Raw genomic sequence first — 17,456 nt, 5'->3', positions numbered from 1 at the left:
TACTACTCTTCTCTCTCCTCTTTGGGGAGAGGAGAGAAGTGGAGAGGAGAGTAGAAAAAGCGGCCAGAAACGGCACGAAAGGAGAAGAAGAGTGAAAGAGAAAGAGGGCGGGCGGGAGTTGAGGAAGGAGAGGGTGGGGTTGCGTGGCGAGGGACGGAGCGGGGGGAGCAGAAGAAGAGGCGGCTTCCCTGGCGGGCCGCGCACTGGTTATTCGGGCCGCGAATAATAATCATAGCGTTCTCTTCTCGGTCGGTCGGTGGGTCGCTCTCGCGTCCTCTCTCTCTTTCTCTCGCTTGGATCCTTCGGGCCGACGGCTGCATAGCAACAAGGACCGTTCTCTCTTTCTCTCCCCCACGCTGCCGGGCCGTCGCTCGAGACGACGCACGAGCGCGCACGAGGCCGGAAGGCATGCGAGAGAGGAGAGCGCAACAAGAGGAGAGGATTGGAGGGGAGCCGATAGTCTCGCTGCCAGAGAAGAGAAGAAGGGGGAGGCCGCTCTCTCGGGGCCGCACATTCGGATCCTCTCCACGCTCTTGCGCGCGCGTGCACGGCCGAGCGTGCACGTCGTCGTCCCCCGTCTAGACGACACATCGACAACGACGACGACGACGACGACGACGACGCCGACGACGACGATGACGACGACGACGACAACGACAACGAAGATGATGGTGAAGCGCGGCGAATCTATACACGTTTCTCCTCTTCCCTTATTCGTCCTCCCTCCTCTCCCCATTTCTCCCTTTTCCTTACCGAATCTTCGCTACTTTCGACGATGTCTTCTTATTTTTCATCATCAACTTTCCACGGCCCACCCCAATAACTCTCCTTGCTTCATTGGCAAACCACCCACCATCCTCTGTAGCGAGGGTAAAGAAGTATCCTACCACACATGTACCTTCTTCTTTCTATTACCTTCTTTCATCGACCGTACCTACAAATGGACGCGAAAGAAAGAAGAGGGATGCTTCGCCTTCGAGATTTTACCGCCATTATCCATATTAAATCGAACAAGACCGGCCGGTAGAGATGTTGTCGGCATTATTAATACCTCTATTTGGAATTCAATTCGTACAGGGAAAGGTAAGATAGTAGGGAAGTGAGAGGGAGGAAGGTGGGAAGAAAGTTTAACGTCACGTTCAAGTCTTCTTTGCAGTTTCCACTGTGACTAGTTCGTTAGCGCGACGGAAAGACCGAGTTTACTTCGAGACGTGCTGCTGCAACGAGGGAATGTCGTTTTTTCTCTTGCCCCTCCCCCCGCCCTTTCAATTTTTTCTTTCCTTTTTTTTTATTTTTTTGCGAGCCGCAAATGCGGGTACAACGAGCTTTCTCTCTCTCTCTCTCTCTCTCTCTCTCTCTCTCTCTCTCTCTCTCTCTCTCTCTCTCTCTCTCTCTCTCTCTCCCTTTCTTTCTCTTTCTCACTCTTACTCATTCGCAATAAATGTTCCAGCAGCCGGAGGAGAGCAAGTGCGAAAGGGTCGAGCCCTTATTATCCTTGTTTTTCTTCCACATTCAAGTTCCGCTCTTATACCGATTAAACAATGGCGGTTTTATACGTCAAAGATATATATATATATATATATATATATATATATATATACCACCTTCTTCGAGTGGCACGTTTTAACGTGGTGGATGTAAAACGCGTGGGCGACTCCCCCTTCCGATTTCGAGTTTCGTATCGTTGTCAAGATTTAATTGACAGTCGGAGATAGAAAGAGAAAAAGCAAGAGAGAGGGGGAGAGAGAGAGAGAGAGTCTACTAGACGAAAGAAAATTATGATTCGTCATTCGTCGGATATTTCCGCTATTTAGCGCGTAGATATTAGATACACGTGTATACTATGAAACGAAACAATGCGATGCGATGCGATGCGCGGGAGTCGAGCCGTTGAAGATTCCATCGTTGTTTTAGTTGATCAACGTCTCGAGTATGACGTTATTACAAAGGCTATTGTACTTGCTCGTTTACCCTTCTAATTCGCACGAATGCGTCACGAATGCATCGGACATAATCTTTTCGGAGCTTACGTATGTATAGTCGGCAAAACAAAACGCGCATTCGCGGGAAAGAAAAATATCTTGATATAGATTTCTATTTAATTGTAAAAAAAAAAAAGAAAAAAAAAAAATTAGATAAATAAATAAATAAATAAATAAATAAAAACGAAAAGAAATAAAAACAAAAAAAAATAAACAAATGTATGGCCATCATTAGAGACACATTAGGAGATCGTCCTTCCAATCTGATTTTACACCTAATCGAGATTTATAACGCCGTTTTACCGTACGCGACATTTATAATTCAACGTGAGTGATCGTCACACATACGCGATATCTAAGATTCGTTGCACGTATCTCTTGCTGCTATGCTTATATACACATATAGATAGATAGATATATAGATATGTGTGTAAGTACGAATCTACCTACGTGCAATACTCTCGCGATGCGTTTCATTTCGCGCCAGTAACGCTAAACTTTTCGCCGTATATAAATCTCTTTGTCAGAATGCGTGTACGTAAAGCGACGCAATTAATGTCTCTAGATCGTGCGTAAATATCGTCCTTAATAGCGTGCCATCGATACGCGGCTCTAAAGATAAGAATACGTTTGGTTTGGTAGGCGTTTCCCCGTGTAATATAAAATCACGAAATCACCATGAGACGAGAATGTAGTGGTGGAGGCAGGGGAGGGGGAGAAGAGCACGAGTCCAAACGTAATATACATATGTGATATATATATATACGGTAAAAAAAAAAAAAAGTACAAAAAAATAATGATGATAATAATAATAAAAGAAGTAAATAAAACAAAATTGAGCGAAAAATAAAATATAAAATTTGTGGGTGCTGCAGCAGCTGCAGGACCGACAGCGGTAGGGTTTATGCTTCTAAGCAGGGGAGGGTTCCTCCCTCTCTAAAACGCGTTTGTTCATTCTCTTCACGTTCCACTCTCTTCCTTTCTTTTCTTTCTTTCTTTCTTTCCATCCCCACCATCGTCAGAACAGCAGGAGCAGAGGCAGCAGCAGCAACAGCAGCAGCAACAGCACTAGCAGTAACACCATCTCAGCACAGACGACGACGACGACGACGACGACAACGACGATGCCGCCGCACCATATCTCCATCTCTCTCTTTCTCTCGTTCTCACGGCATATTGGGTTACTATCTCTCGCTAGTGACGCCAGGGTCGGACTTTCAAAAGCAAACCCATCGGGATAGGGGCAGCTGTTGTACATTCCTGCGTCCCTATCTTTTCCCTGGCCCTTTACCCCTCCACAACGTGGATCAGCGCGCAGCCTCTATCTTTTTCCTCTCTTGCTTAACTTCTCTTGAATATTCTTTCTTACTTCTTTTCTTTTCTTTACTTTGCTTTGCTTTCCTTTGCTTGCTGCTGGAAGAGAAGGAGGAGTAGTGACGCGCCGAAGAGAGAGAAAAAAAAAAGAAAAACAAGAAAAAAAAAAAAAAAAAAAAAAAATATAGCGAAACTTGTATGAAATTATAATCTTCGAAGAAGACACGTATATCTATCAATCTTCGCTCATATTTTAATCGTTTCATTTAAGAAACCTGTAAGGTTGGTTATTAAAAATTCTTTCAAACAATCTACTTACGTCGTAAATTAATTGAGGGAAGGTTCGGTATAAAAAAAAAAAAAAAAAAAAAAAAAAAAAAAAAAGAAAATAAATAAATAAAAATAAAAAAATAAAAAAATAAAAAAATAAAAAATGAAAAATAAAATAAAATAAAAAATAAATTAATTAATTAATAAAAACAAGAAAAAAAGAAAAAACAAATAGAAAGAAGGAAAAAGAAAATTTATAGGTAACCCAATATATATCCAATGATAAAAAATGTATTGTATATTAACGCGGAGTGTATTCGACTTTTTTTTTTTATGGAAATGGAATAGGTAAATTTATTCATGTTGGATTAGGCGATGTCACTTTAATGATGTAGTTAGTGCTATCTACTCACAAAAGGGTTAAAGGGTTCGGAGCGGTAACGGAGATGACTATAACGCGAGCGAACGTAACCAAGACAGAGAAAGAGAGGGGAGGGGGAGGGAGAGACCGGTTGTTACTATGCGAGATAAAATCCTTCGAGATAGAGTGGGACTCAATTCGTATCTCCGCCGGAAGTAGCCGACCCCTAGAGGCCGTGGGCTCAGTAAAGAAAGTCTCCTCTTAAACGGGCCGCTATGTCTCTCTCGTTGCATAATCGATGAGATAGATAAATAGATAAATAGATAGATAGGTAGATAGATACATTTTATTTATCTAACCGAGGAAATGTAGGAGAATGGAAAACTAAGCAAAGAATGATCTACATCGAGGGATCAAAAAACCGCTGTTATCTCGGTAAGATAGAAAAAAAAAACAAGGGGGAGAGGGAGAGAGAAAGAGAGAGGCGCCTGAAGGTTTTTTTTCTTCTTCTTCTTCTGCTGTTGCTTTTTTAAAGAGAGCGAGAGAGAGAGAGAGAGAGAGAAAGAGAGAAAGAGAGAGAAAGCTTTTTACGAGCGTCCCATCGAGCTACATTGTCGGTGAAAGGAACGCGAATTCGTTCGAAACGAAGATGTAAAGGGCCATTCAATTGACAGCGAAATTCGATGCGCTGAACAAGACATAATTACGCGCTCTGCTTGCATTAATTCATTTCGAAGACGCTATGTCCTTAAAGCTTTAAACTGAAGATGGAGAAAAGAAAATGGATAAGAAGATATATCGAATGAAAGAATGATTTCATCGATCGATTGATCGGTCGATCCATCGTTCGATCCATTTACCTACATACATATTTACGATACGTTTATAGAGAGAAAGAGAGAGAGAGAGAGAGAGAGAGAGAGAGAGAGAGAGAGAGAGAGAGAAAGAAGAGATGATATGCAGACTACTCACCCACGCGACATGATTATTAGACGATAGTTTATTCTGACTAAGCACAAAGAGAGTCTGTGGTATTCGAGAAGAGAAAGATTAGACGATGGGATAGATCGGTCGATAACGTAAACGTAAACGTAAACGTAAACCTTTTCGATAAGGACACCTTGGTGTTGCAGCAATGACAAAATAGAAAAAAAAAAAGAAAAAAAAAAAAAAAAAAAAGAAGAAAAATCTCGTTGGATTTACCTACGAATAAAGATTCATCTTCCCTTTTTCTTTCTTTCTTTTTTTTTTTTCCTTTTTTTTTTTTTTTTTTTTAAACGCGATAAGAAAATACGTGAAAGATAAATCACTGGTTGGTAGTTACTACGTAATAATATCTCCAGACGAAGGTACGAAGCGCTCTTTCGTAGCGAGCAAACGATCACTGTGGCGCACTATCGTAAATGCTAAGGGTTGCCGGTAAAGCACGTACCGTGTAAACAACTCCGTCTGCGTTTCGGTAAACCGTCTGCAGTCGTTGGTGCCGTGACGAAGCACGCTTTAAAATGCAGAGAAATTTCTTTGCTCGAGAAGGAGTAGAGACTTCGTACGACGACGACGACGATGACGACGAAGTTGATGCTTTATGGATATACAAATCCTTTATTTCCTTCGTGCGGGTAACGAAGACCTATTCAACTTTCCTCTCACCGCAACCGGAAGAATTCAAGTCGAATTTTATCGGCGTGTGCACGTGAAAGTGCATCATCGTCTTTCTAACCGTCACGAAGGTGGAACGCACACAAAGAAAAATACCAACGCGCGTGTTGCCTGATATGCGTGTTCCCTTTCAGAGAACGAAAAAAATATAAAAAAAAAAAAAAAAAAGAAAAAAAAAGAGAGAAAAAAAAGAAGAAGAAGAAAAAGAGAAAAAAAAATTAAAGTAAACGGCGGAAGTAGCTTAGAAACCAAGCACCTGCAAGCAACTGTCTTTCACTTTCTACGGGTCGTTATCAATGTTGAATCTTTCAAAGGGTGCCAGCTGCAATAGCGCCGGCGATCGTTCAACCGATTGCCAATTCGATTTAAAACTTCTTGAAATTTTCAACTATATATTTTCCAAACATAACCAGAAGTCCATATTGAAAGAGAGAATGTATCATCGATTTGATCACGAACAGGCGCATTTCGGAATATAAATTTTTTATCGAATTTTAAAAATCACAATGTATGTATAGTGTGTATCGCGCGACATCATGCTTTGAATTAGGAACTAATTTTTTATTAAATAAACCGTCGATTTTTGTATCTCATGCATAGAATTGCTGTATTCCCCATTTTCTTAAGAAATTAGGGAAGCTCGTTTAAATAGGTAGAAGGAAGAAGAAATTCGAAAAGGGGAGGAAGAGAAAATGTCTTTCTTTGACCTGAGGCACGAAGAAGGGCAATTTTTTCGTTATCCTTTCCTGCGACCGTTGACAATGCACAGGTCCGTGTTTCCTTCCTTCGGAGGAGTTACGGAAGGGTGAACACCTGCTCTTTGCTCGGCCATTCTTACCGATAAATGAAGATCTTATGCTTAAGGCTATGCTACTTGCATAATCCCCATTGCGGATTAATAATCAGATAAGAAGCATAAAAGCTAGATGTTGTTGCCAGCTAGTAGTTTAATATTTCACTGCCAAGTCTTAAAGGATTATCACGAATTATTTAAGTGTATAGACGACGTTTTATTTATAAAACAATCATAAATAATTAAATTCATTGAATTAAAATATTTTATACGATTGATACAAAGACACAAGCGGATAACCGAATAAACGTCTCGTACGAAAACATGAAATATATCAAAATCGTATTTAATAAATCGATACGAGTCATTGAGAAGATCGAAAAATTGCAAATGTTTCTTTAATGATCTACACTTTGTCAAAATTTTATGATCAAATCGACGGCAACTTTGCGCGTGATCGATCAAAGCAACACTGTCAGTCCGTCAGTCACTCAGTCAGATAGAGAAAGTAAGAAAGGAAGAAACGAAAGAGATCGTAGTTACGGTCTTTCCTTGAGAGTAATGAACGACGAGATCTACGATAAGAGTACAGTTTCTTCTTCTTCTTCTTCTTCGTCTCCTCCTCCTCCTTCCTCTTCGATCGTTTTCTTTATTGATAGTATCGCGTCATTTAATAACGATATCATGGTTTTCATTGATCGATACAACTTGAATACCTTCATTGACGTTTCTCACGCTACTCGTATCAGAAATAATAAAATCTATCAGTCGTATACATATATTTCCTTGAAAATCGAACATGTACGTGTATGTATATAAAGGGACATTCAAGAACATGTTATAATATTCTTTAATTTTTCTTTATTTCCTTTCTTTATTTTTTATAATGATTTCTATTAACTCGTTCTATAATACATGATCATTCAGAACATAATAAATATCATGTTAAACATGTTATGAAAATAAGAAATCAAGATCATAAATCATAATTTATCGAAAATGAAACGAGTATGAACAGGTAAGATAACTTCTTTTTTTTTTTCTTTGTCCTTTTTTATTTTTTTATTTTTTTCCCCCCGGAGTAGATTTCTCAGTAGGACGATGTTAAAGGAGCACGAAGAAGACGAAGGTAGACGAAGGTAGAGCACGAAGGACGCAAATATAGATTGTAGAGGTGCAGGTGGCACGCGAGTTTCTTCGAGGACAATTCTTCTTCCTTTGCTTAAAAGCAAAAGACTTTAGGAAGATAGAGAAAGAGAAAGAGTTAGAGGGTAGGTACTGATAGTCCGAGTCCTCCGCAAAGTCGTCCTCATCGTCGTCGTCGTCGTCGTCGTCGTCGTCGTCGTCCCATACGACGTAATGCGTTTATCGAGCTATCGAGACATTCCAAGTCTTTTTGCAGGAGCCCCGAGATGCCGGTGGAATCGTGGGACCAAGGGAGGTTTGTTGCCAGCTCGTTACACGCACGCCAACCTCCTATATCCTTCGAAGCTTCGAACGTACGTGCAAGTGGAAAAAGGAGAGAATGAAGGAAGGAAGGAAGAAAGGAAGGAAATGGAAGATCCACAATACCGATATCGATCGATTGTTTGCGCCTTTTACCGATTCGATTCGATACCGAATTCTTTTCCTTTGAGAAACCTTTTTTGTACCAAAAAATTTCTTTTCAAAAATTTCTAAAAATCTATTCTTGTAATTTGACGGATTAACGGAAAAACTTTCTAAGAGCGAAGAAACGAAATAAAAATTGAAATGAAACATAAAATAATTTAAATTCTCGAAAACTTGTTGAAACTAATTTCAGTATATCTTTTGAAAAAGGAATAGACCTACCTAAGCTTTAAAATCTTTATGAAGGAACCTTTAGAAAATTTTCGAATATATATTCGTAGGTACGAAACCGATGTGTCTCTCTTTGTACGAGCAGGTAAATATCGAATAATAATTTTGAAAAATTCCAAAGAGAAAGTACGAACAGGTAGTTTAGAGTAATAGTTTAGAAAAATTCCAAATGGCTATTATTTTCCTATAAAGATTTAAATCTTTACGATTTTAACACGTTCCGTGCCAAACCATTTTTGCCTGACTTGTCGTTCAGGCCATTTGATATTTTCTTTTTTTTATTTAGTATATATAACAATTAAATAAACTTATGTGTTTTGTTCTATACTGCATTTTGTATAATGCATCATTTTTTTGGTTGAAATATATTTTACAGAATTACATTTGTCATAAAATATATGTTTTCAGCGCATTAAATAAATATGACTGCGTGTACCACCGGTGGTACACGTGGCACGGAATGTGTTAATCAGTAAGAAAATTACTATTCGCATTTGAATTTTACACATGGCAATTAGATGAGGAGAGCAATAAATAAAGCAATAAGTTGTAAAGAGAGAAAATACAATAGGAAAATACAATAGAGAGAATACAATAGGATTGAAAAATTCGGTCTTATTCTTCTTCAGAAATTCTTGGCAATTTATTAACGTCATGAAAATAAATAAAAAGAAATAAAAAAAAAAAAAAAATAAAAAAAAATAAAAAAAAAATAAAAAAAACAATAAATAAAAAAAAAAAAAAAAAAAGGAAGAAAGAATGAAAGAAAAAGGAAGAAAAAAGAAAAAAAAAAAAAATAGAAAGAACAATCGTTTCAAGTTTCCGTTTTAATCTGCAAAGTTAAGAAGCGAGTTCCATGGAGAAGATGGATCTTTGAACGACGTAAGTATCTATCAATGAGTCTAAAGGAAATTCAAGCGGCTAGGGTATGCTTAATTAACCGCTGTCACTCCGTATATGCGAGTCTCTTTTGCATACGTTCGCCTAATAGACTCGCATATTAAATGGGCTTTCTGCTTCGAGCAACGTACGGAGGCGAGACGATACATCTGCCCAGGTGCTATATCGTTGGGTCAATATAGCCACGCGAGTCTCCCACGGAAGTATTACCGAGGAAACGATGTAATCATGCTGTTGCTGCTGTTACTACTACTACTACTACCAACGACCAAAGAAAATAATTATATTGGAACTTCTCGTGCGTTTCGTTATTCTTTCCCCTCGCTTTTCTTTAACAAAAAGAAAAAAAAAAAAAAAAAAAAAAAAAAAAAGAAAAAAAAACCCAGTAAATTTTCTATTCTTTTTTTTTTCTTTCTTTCTTTCTTTTTTTCATCGAGATAAAAAGATCCATCGAGAGAACGAAGGAAATTGCTGTTAAATACATTTGTCCTTGGATTTCTATAGCTTCAGGAAGTTACTATATTTTCTTGATCGAAGTGTTCGAAACGTTCGAGCGACCCTTAACGTCGAAAATGCATCGGACAGCACATTGAGGGAAAAAGCTGGCAGAGGCTGCGTGTCTTTCGGTGCTTCCAAGAATGGTAGGGACCCGTCAGACCTGATCCAACAACCGTACCCACCGACTAAATTTTCAAGGCACCACTCTATCGGAAAAGGAACAGAAACTCAGCACGATTTCTCTTCTCTTCTCTTCTCAAGGAAGCACTCGTCCGTCCCACCTTAAAATCCGTAATTCGTTTTAGAACTTTTAAGATAATTTAGGATAGGGTAAAGATTTTTTCCATTTTTCTCCTAAAAATAAATTCTCACGAATATATTTCCGAATGAAATAATTTTTTCTCTATGATTTTTTTTTTCTTTTTCTTTTTTATTTCACATCCAAAGAAGCAATTGTAACATGAAACACGGTAAAAAAAGAAAAGAAAAAAAGAAAAAGAAAAAAAAAAAGAAAAAAAAAGAGAGAGAAAAAAAAAAGAAAACTTACTTTCGTTCTCACGGAAAAAAGATGATATCCTATCGTGATCTAACCGCGAACGGAACTTTCTATACACCGCAAGGTCGTTTGAGGTTAAAAATTCTAAAGTTATCGAACGATGAGAGAAAAAGAAATAAAATATCTCGAGGACGCTCAAATTTCCTGATTCTACGTCGGGCTAAATAAGAAGGGTGGTACGTAACTTTACCCTTGTGGACTTTCCTTAGGCACGTAATGATAATGTACAATAATATATAGTTAATATCCGATAATTTTTTTTTTTTGTTCGACAGATCTATACGGTGTGTCAATAAAGAATCATTCGTACGTGTTATACAAAAAAAAAAAAAAAAAAAAAAGTACCAGAATGGGGGTGGGGGTGGGGGACAAAAAATGCTTTCATCTTCGAATGATCGTAGTATATCTTCGTTTGACTTCCCCTACAATCACTTACATTCGTTCCTTATTGTCCGGACTCCGAGAGCAACCCACTCCGCATGATTTACAAACGTTAACCTCCGCAAGAAAGGATACTTTAAACTGCTCGCCCGAAGACTCTTTCGGGCGTTATTTTGTTGCGACCGAAGATTCGGCTTTATGTACCGCACCTGATGCGAAGAGCCCTCGTAAAAGACGGCAGAGAGGAGGCCCTACGTTCCTCCCGGCCGTTCTTTGTTTTAATGCACGATACGATAATATATTCCGCATTGTTCTCCTCCGAGAGAGGAGGCCGGTTTTCGCTTTCTGAGGCGGTGTGTGCCGGCAAAGATTCTCTCTCTTTCTCTTTCTTTCCCTCTTTCCCTCTCACACATTGCATCTCTTCTCCAGCATCCCTCTCGAGAATGGACCAAACGCTTCTTCTCTCTCAGAGATTCGCTCTGATATATCGACCAGTCTTCCACGATATAACCCGGGAGAGAATATATTATGTCTCGCGGATAACTTGTGCTCTAGTGCCCGTTAACACGTGCTAATTTTTGTGTTATGACACTCTTCCTTCCCCACCTCCTCCTCCTCCTCCTCCTCCACCACTACTACATCCCTACCCCACGCATAACGGCAACTTCTATTCCTCCACCCCTCTGAAAGTATTAACGAAGGCATCTTCATCCATTGACGATCTCACCGTCTTTACCAGTCTCTATCTATCTCTCTCTCTCCCTCTCTCTCTCTATCTTCTCTCTTCGTGCTTCCAAGCAATCATATCAAATTATTCTTGGACTCCTGTCGATCTAGATACATTTATCAAGATAATCCGATGATCTAATTTCGATATTATATCTTACATCTTATTATGGCAAAAATATCTGAATTGAAATTAGATCAAATCGAGATGTGGATTCGGCGTAGCGTTAAAGTAATAAATAAATAAATAAATATATATATATATATATATATATATATATACATATATATATATATTCTTTTTGAGTCGCACAGCCGGCATATAACGAATGCCGCCTGTGCTTAATACGAGCCAGGTGTTCCGAACTACCCCGTTTCCCCACCCCTTCCTGCTGTACCTTTTCGTTTGTTCGTTTGCCTGGGCCTCGACAAATTTGTCGTCGTCGTCGTATAGTTTCTCGTTCTTCCTTTGTCTCGTCGTCGAAGACGAGAACGAGAAAATATATATATGTAAGAAAGTAAATATTTAAATATTTGTAAAAAATCGATTAAAGCGAGATTCGTTCAGTAATTCAACAAGACACAACGAATTATTACGTACGGGAACTTTTTCATGTATAATATAAAATTATATATTAAATTAATTTAGACACTTTTATTAATTATTTAATTTTCTAACGACGAACGATTAATCGTAGGAATAGTATGCATTCAGCGTAAATGCGGCATAACTTTTCTTATTGCAACTCGAGGAAGGGAACAAAGGATCCTGAGACATCGCGGCGCATCCGCTATCGCAATCCCATACGCGTAGGAATGCATCACACGATGTTAGCAGAGAAAGAGAGAGAAAGAGAGGTGAGAGGGGGAGGGAAAGAGCGAAGAAAGGAGAAAAGGGAGAGAAGGAGGAGGAGGAGGAGGAGGAGGAGGAAGAGGAGGTTGAGGATGTATAGGAACACTGATGAGATAGTATGAGAAAAGCGCACCTCGTGACAAGGATGTACTCGTCGGAAAAATTTTTATCTCACAGAGTGATATTAAATCGTGAACGATGAACTCGAAACTGAATAACTCTAATAGAGATAATAATTATACTTGATTTTTCGTTCGATCGTTACAAAGATGAAAAAAGACGAAAAAAGGGGGGGAGGGGAAAAAAAAAAAGAAGAAAGAAAAGAAATATCTGACAATAAATCAACGTCGAAAGAACTCAACTGACGAGCGAAATAATTATCAGACTTTACGGTTACAAAACGGCGATATGGTACTGGTGGTACATAAGTAGCAATTTGCCGAAAGGTAATCTTTGACTACCGAGGATTAGGATAGATGATTATCGCCATCGATTATTTCCAGTGTTTGTAACTCGTAAATTAGTCCTCTAGCTGGTTATGAATATAATCAGTAAATGAGATAGAGATAAAAAGAGAGAGCGAGAGAGAGAGAGAGTGTAAAGCCGAGCACAACGCGTCTTAATTACAGTTTAGATGCTGCCTGACGTAATCCAACTCGGAGATCTTTCTCTCTCCCTCCTCTCTCTCTCTCACTCTCTCTCTCTCTGCTACTTTTGATACGGCACCGTTTCGTGATTAATCGCGCGCGCGTAACGACACACTCGGAGAGTTCATTATTATTCAATTAAAGTGAGACAACGTGCTAAGCGGGAAGCGTGAAACCACCGACTATGTAGTTGCTCGAGTTCGTTGCGGTATAACAAGGACGAATGCGAGCAAGCGGTATCGCGTACCAGTTTCGAGTACCTAGACTCTGAGAAGACAGTCACGGTCTGTCGTTGGTGAAAACGCATTCTTTTGGAATCAGTGACCGTTGGATATTTCTCTTTAATGAAATACGAAACGAGCAAATTACTCTTCTTTCATGTAGATGTTTTCTCTCACGTTAGGAATAAGATTTCATTTTACTAACTTAAGCGGACGCACAGACACAAATATACTAAAAGATACATTTAATGTAAATGTGTTTTGCGGTCTGTGCTAATTACAGAGAAAGCAAGGTATCTATCTCACTTTAGCTAACTTATTAAAATGTAAGAGAATAAATGTGGATCCTTTACGACTTAAAACTAGGGTTATTCTTTCAGATTAGTATATTCAAATGCGACAATTAAATATGTTATGATTTTACCTTAACGAAAGAATGGAATTTGACTTTGCTCGGAGATACAGGCGGGCTGTTGGGCGGTCTTTGCTGGGAAGAAACAACCAAGTTCTGGACCTCCATCAAGCATCCCTTCCTGACGAATCTACTTCTGGGACTGCTCTGGGTATCCATGTCCATTTTGACTTTCTTTATTAATTTCAAATTCTCCTTGGTGTTCTGCCTGAGTATTATATGGCTCAGTCTTCTCGTATTGGCTCTCGAATCTTCTACGCAAATTCTCCTCCATACTTTTGATACCATGCTTATAGAACAAAGATCCTGTGGTCCTAAGAAGGATAGAATTTTTGAGATTATCCTCCAATGATTACTCTTCTCTCCTAATAGCGCCAGAAGATCCACAGTTTTTCTACCGGTGTAATCTAGCCTAGTCCTTGTACGATGTAATGCCAAAGAGAAAGCACGGTGACTGAAATCCAACCTCTTCGGCTTTATTTCTGTTATAGAAGGTATATCGACGATGCAAAGTTTGCTTAGCAGTTTTTGACCCTCGACAGAGGATGCGGTATTAGTTTTTCTACTGGTAGGAGAACACGTGATGCAAGGTGCTAGAATTTGATGCGTAGAATTAGTTTCCTGGGGTGTACTCTGTGGCATAATGACTAGTTTCATTTCCACATCTTCCTCTATTGGTTCGGAGGCAATAAAGGAGGAAGATGGTACCGCCAAGGAAGGAACTGCCGGAGAAGGTGGAGGAGAAAGAATTTGCAAACTGGCAGAAGCCGGTGTTACGGGTACCGTAGTTCTCCATGTTCCATAAATACTGCTAGTAGGTGCTTCGCTAAAATCTTCATATCGAGTGGTGCAACTTGGACTGGGATGTTCTAAGCTGTGGCTTTGGTTCGAGATACTCAAGTTCGAAGTTTCCAAGGACGAGAATGTGCATTCTTGATTTTCGGAAATGACATGATCATTATTATGACTGCTATTTAGCAACTGATTAAACTTTGAACGATGACGTTGAGCGCGATCCGATTGCCAAGGATCCTGACGAATCCGATGATGCCTTTTTAAAGGAGTGACGCGCGATTTGCATCCTGCGATTATCGGAGTGTAAACACCGGAATGAGGTGTCAAGGTTAAGTAACCACTGTCAACGCTGTCATGAGAACCGTGAGAATTGTTCCTACTTATATCGAAAGCGGTGTGAGCCGGTTCTCCCAAATTCACGTTGATTTCATCCTCCATCCTGTCGAATTTTCCCGCCTCTTCGTTGCCGCGAAAGACGTCTCACCGGCGTATCGCGGTGTCGACCGTAGACTACCTCTTCCTAGGAACGATTTCTAAATCGTACAAAAGCACCATATTACGTAGCACCGAACGACGCGTGTGTCCTCGGCGTACGTATGTACGTACGTACGTACGTACGCACGAACGAACGAACGAACGAACGAACGAACGAACGAACGATGAACGAACGATGAACGAACGATTCCAAATTCTTTTTTTCTTTCCTTTCCTTCCTCTCGATCTATCAACTACTTTTTCTACGCATTACACAACCACGTTAGATCCATCGTAAAATGCCACTTACGACGCACTTTCTTCTTCTTCTTCTTCCTCTCGTGTATGTATACAAATTGCTATTCTCTTACTTTTACCGATCTCTTATCGCTTTTGCCTTGTAATTATTATTTCACGTGCTTAGCGCGGGAAACTGCTTAGCCCGATCCTGACTATCTCGAGTAAGATACAAATGGATAGACGGAGAGATAGACAGAGAGAGAGAAAGAGAGAGAGAGAGAGAGAGAGAGGAAGGAAGAACGAGGAGAAGAACGGGAGAAAGCAAGAAAGACAGCTCTTCGCGCGTCTGTAAACAAAAGCCTCGGAAAAAAAAAGACGTATACGTCGTTCCTTGTCGCGATATTGTACCGTCAGGATAATAGAATATAATCGTGGTCCATTATTTTCGAGCGACTTCGAAACGTCATTCCGAATTAATCGACTTTTTCACTTTCGAAAGAGTAACATACGACGCACTAACACACTATTCTCATCACACACACAAACACACACTTTCTCACACAAGGCCGTAACCGCCACACTAATACTCGGTGCTCCGCTCCTGACACTGCTACTGCTGCTGCTGTCTGCCTGGCTAAGGCAAGAAGCGGGAAATACACGCACGCGGCACCGCTACCCCTTCCTAGCGGATACCCCCCCACACGCCTTGAGGACACTTCGAAACTTTGAAAACTGTTTATCCGTTGTCCCACCACGAGTCGCTCGACGATCTTTCGACCAATCCCGTGCTCCGTCTTATCCCGCCGTTCGTTGCCAAGTGCTACGATTGGTCTACTGCCTTTCTGACGACGTCGCCAGCAGCGTCCTCTGAAGGACGACATGATAATTCAACGTCGCTGTTGCCGAGGGAATTTCGGAGGACGCAATTGTTCGAGCTTCTACGACGCCAGTTTATTCAATTTTCGGAAGAAGCCGGCTCTCGCGAATGGTAATGGTAATAATTTCTTATACATTTAACCAAATATTTCGAGACACATTAAAAGTGTTCTCACCCTTTGCGATTGTTACAATATCATTTCGACAATATTATTTTGTCTTTAGTCTTTGTTCTTGATCGATTGCGAGAACCATTTCTTTGTTCGTAATAATATGAACGATATCATAAGATTTTAATGTTTATTCGATCGAAAACATATCATCGTTTTATGTACTCGTTAGGTTCTTACGCATATACTATACGAAAATGATGGTTTTTTTCTTCTTTTTTTTTTTTTTTTTTTTTTTTATTTATTACATATATATTTCTTCGTTAGAATAGTACGTAATATTTTATCGATCGAGTAATATAGTATGCCGATATATAATTTTCCGATTTTAAATTGACATATCGAGATATATACAAATCCTGTATATTTTCGATATTTCGATTTGTATAATTTCGATATTTCGGAAAAGGATAACGGAATTCGACCGTTAATTTTTTGCTTGGGTTTTTTTTTTTATTTTTTAATTATATTTAATTACCACGTATCACGCCACCTATATGCAAGTAACTGGTCGGATACTCGATTTTTATTGGTCGTCGATAATTTCGTCGGTTGACCGACGAATTCAGGGCTTGTGATACCATATTTGGATCAAAATGTTTTAAATCGAATTATTTTTTGTTTTTATACGTGAATTTTAACGTTCACATTTTTTTTTTCTTTTTCTTTTTTTTTTTTTTAGAGAAAATGAATCGAGTCTGCTCCGTTGTTAATAAAACTAGCAAAAAGTTGAATTCTAAGATATGCTTTAATATTATTATATGTTCAATTTTTATATACAGAAATATTTGCGCAGTAATTGCAACAATTCAATGTAAATTTATTTGTACTTTTTTTTTTTTATTTTATATATATATATATGTATATCCCTTTAGCCTATTATTTTTTAATTTACATTAACAACGCATTAAAATGGATCATACAAAACCATGTGTAAGCAATATATGTTTTTATTTACAATAAATAAATTACATTTTCATTGATAGTTTAACAGAGTCATAGAATTAGGAGGAAAAGTGATTGTAACGCTATCAAAATGTTGGCACTTTTATAATCTATAAAAAGTGATACTATACCTTTAGTATGCTATTATAAAATCTTACAACGGTCCCATTATCTGATATTGACGACAAATAGTCGTACTTGGTTCCAATTAAACTGGTTCAGAATGAAGTTCTTAATATATGAACTAGTGTGCTAACATAGCAGGGAGTTATAAAAGCATACCATTGCAACCACTTACAGTAGTTTTAGTTATGCGTTTCGGTAAATATTTATAAAATCTTAAAGATGTATATCGTTTATAGTACATATAAAATATCATTTGCCAACAATTTTGTAAGTGTTACCTTCAACATATATGTAAAATTTAAATGATTGATAAAAATATAAAGGGAGTTCTTTAAAAGTTTATAGTGAAATCAGACGACAGAAGCCAATATCATGAAAGTGTAGTTATAAAATATAGTTTGAGAAACAATTTACA

At 38.8% G+C, this 17,456-nt stretch overlaps 1 protein-coding gene across 1 annotated transcript in view; it reads right to left on the bottom strand.

The window, feature by feature from the left end:
• The window catches only part of LOC124952419, a 32,950-nt gene that overhangs the window by 13,371 nt on the left and 2,123 nt on the right, over positions 1 to 17,456 (bottom strand). The window contains exon 1 of the mRNA XM_047502279.1: positions 13,428 to 17,456. This exon is cut by the window's right edge and continues 2,123 nt beyond it. Coding sequence (XP_047358235.1) covers positions 13,428 to 14,648 — 1,221 coding nt within the window. The 5' untranslated portion in view covers positions 14,649 to 17,456. The remainder of the gene's footprint in view (positions 1 to 13,427) is intronic.

Source organism: Vespa velutina, chromosome 10 (assembly GCF_912470025.1).
Source record: "Vespa velutina chromosome 10, iVesVel2.1, whole genome shotgun sequence".
Lineage (NCBI taxonomy): Eukaryota > Metazoa > Arthropoda > Insecta > Hymenoptera > Vespidae > Vespa > Vespa velutina.
This window is presented reverse-complemented; position numbering and strand designations above follow the sequence as displayed.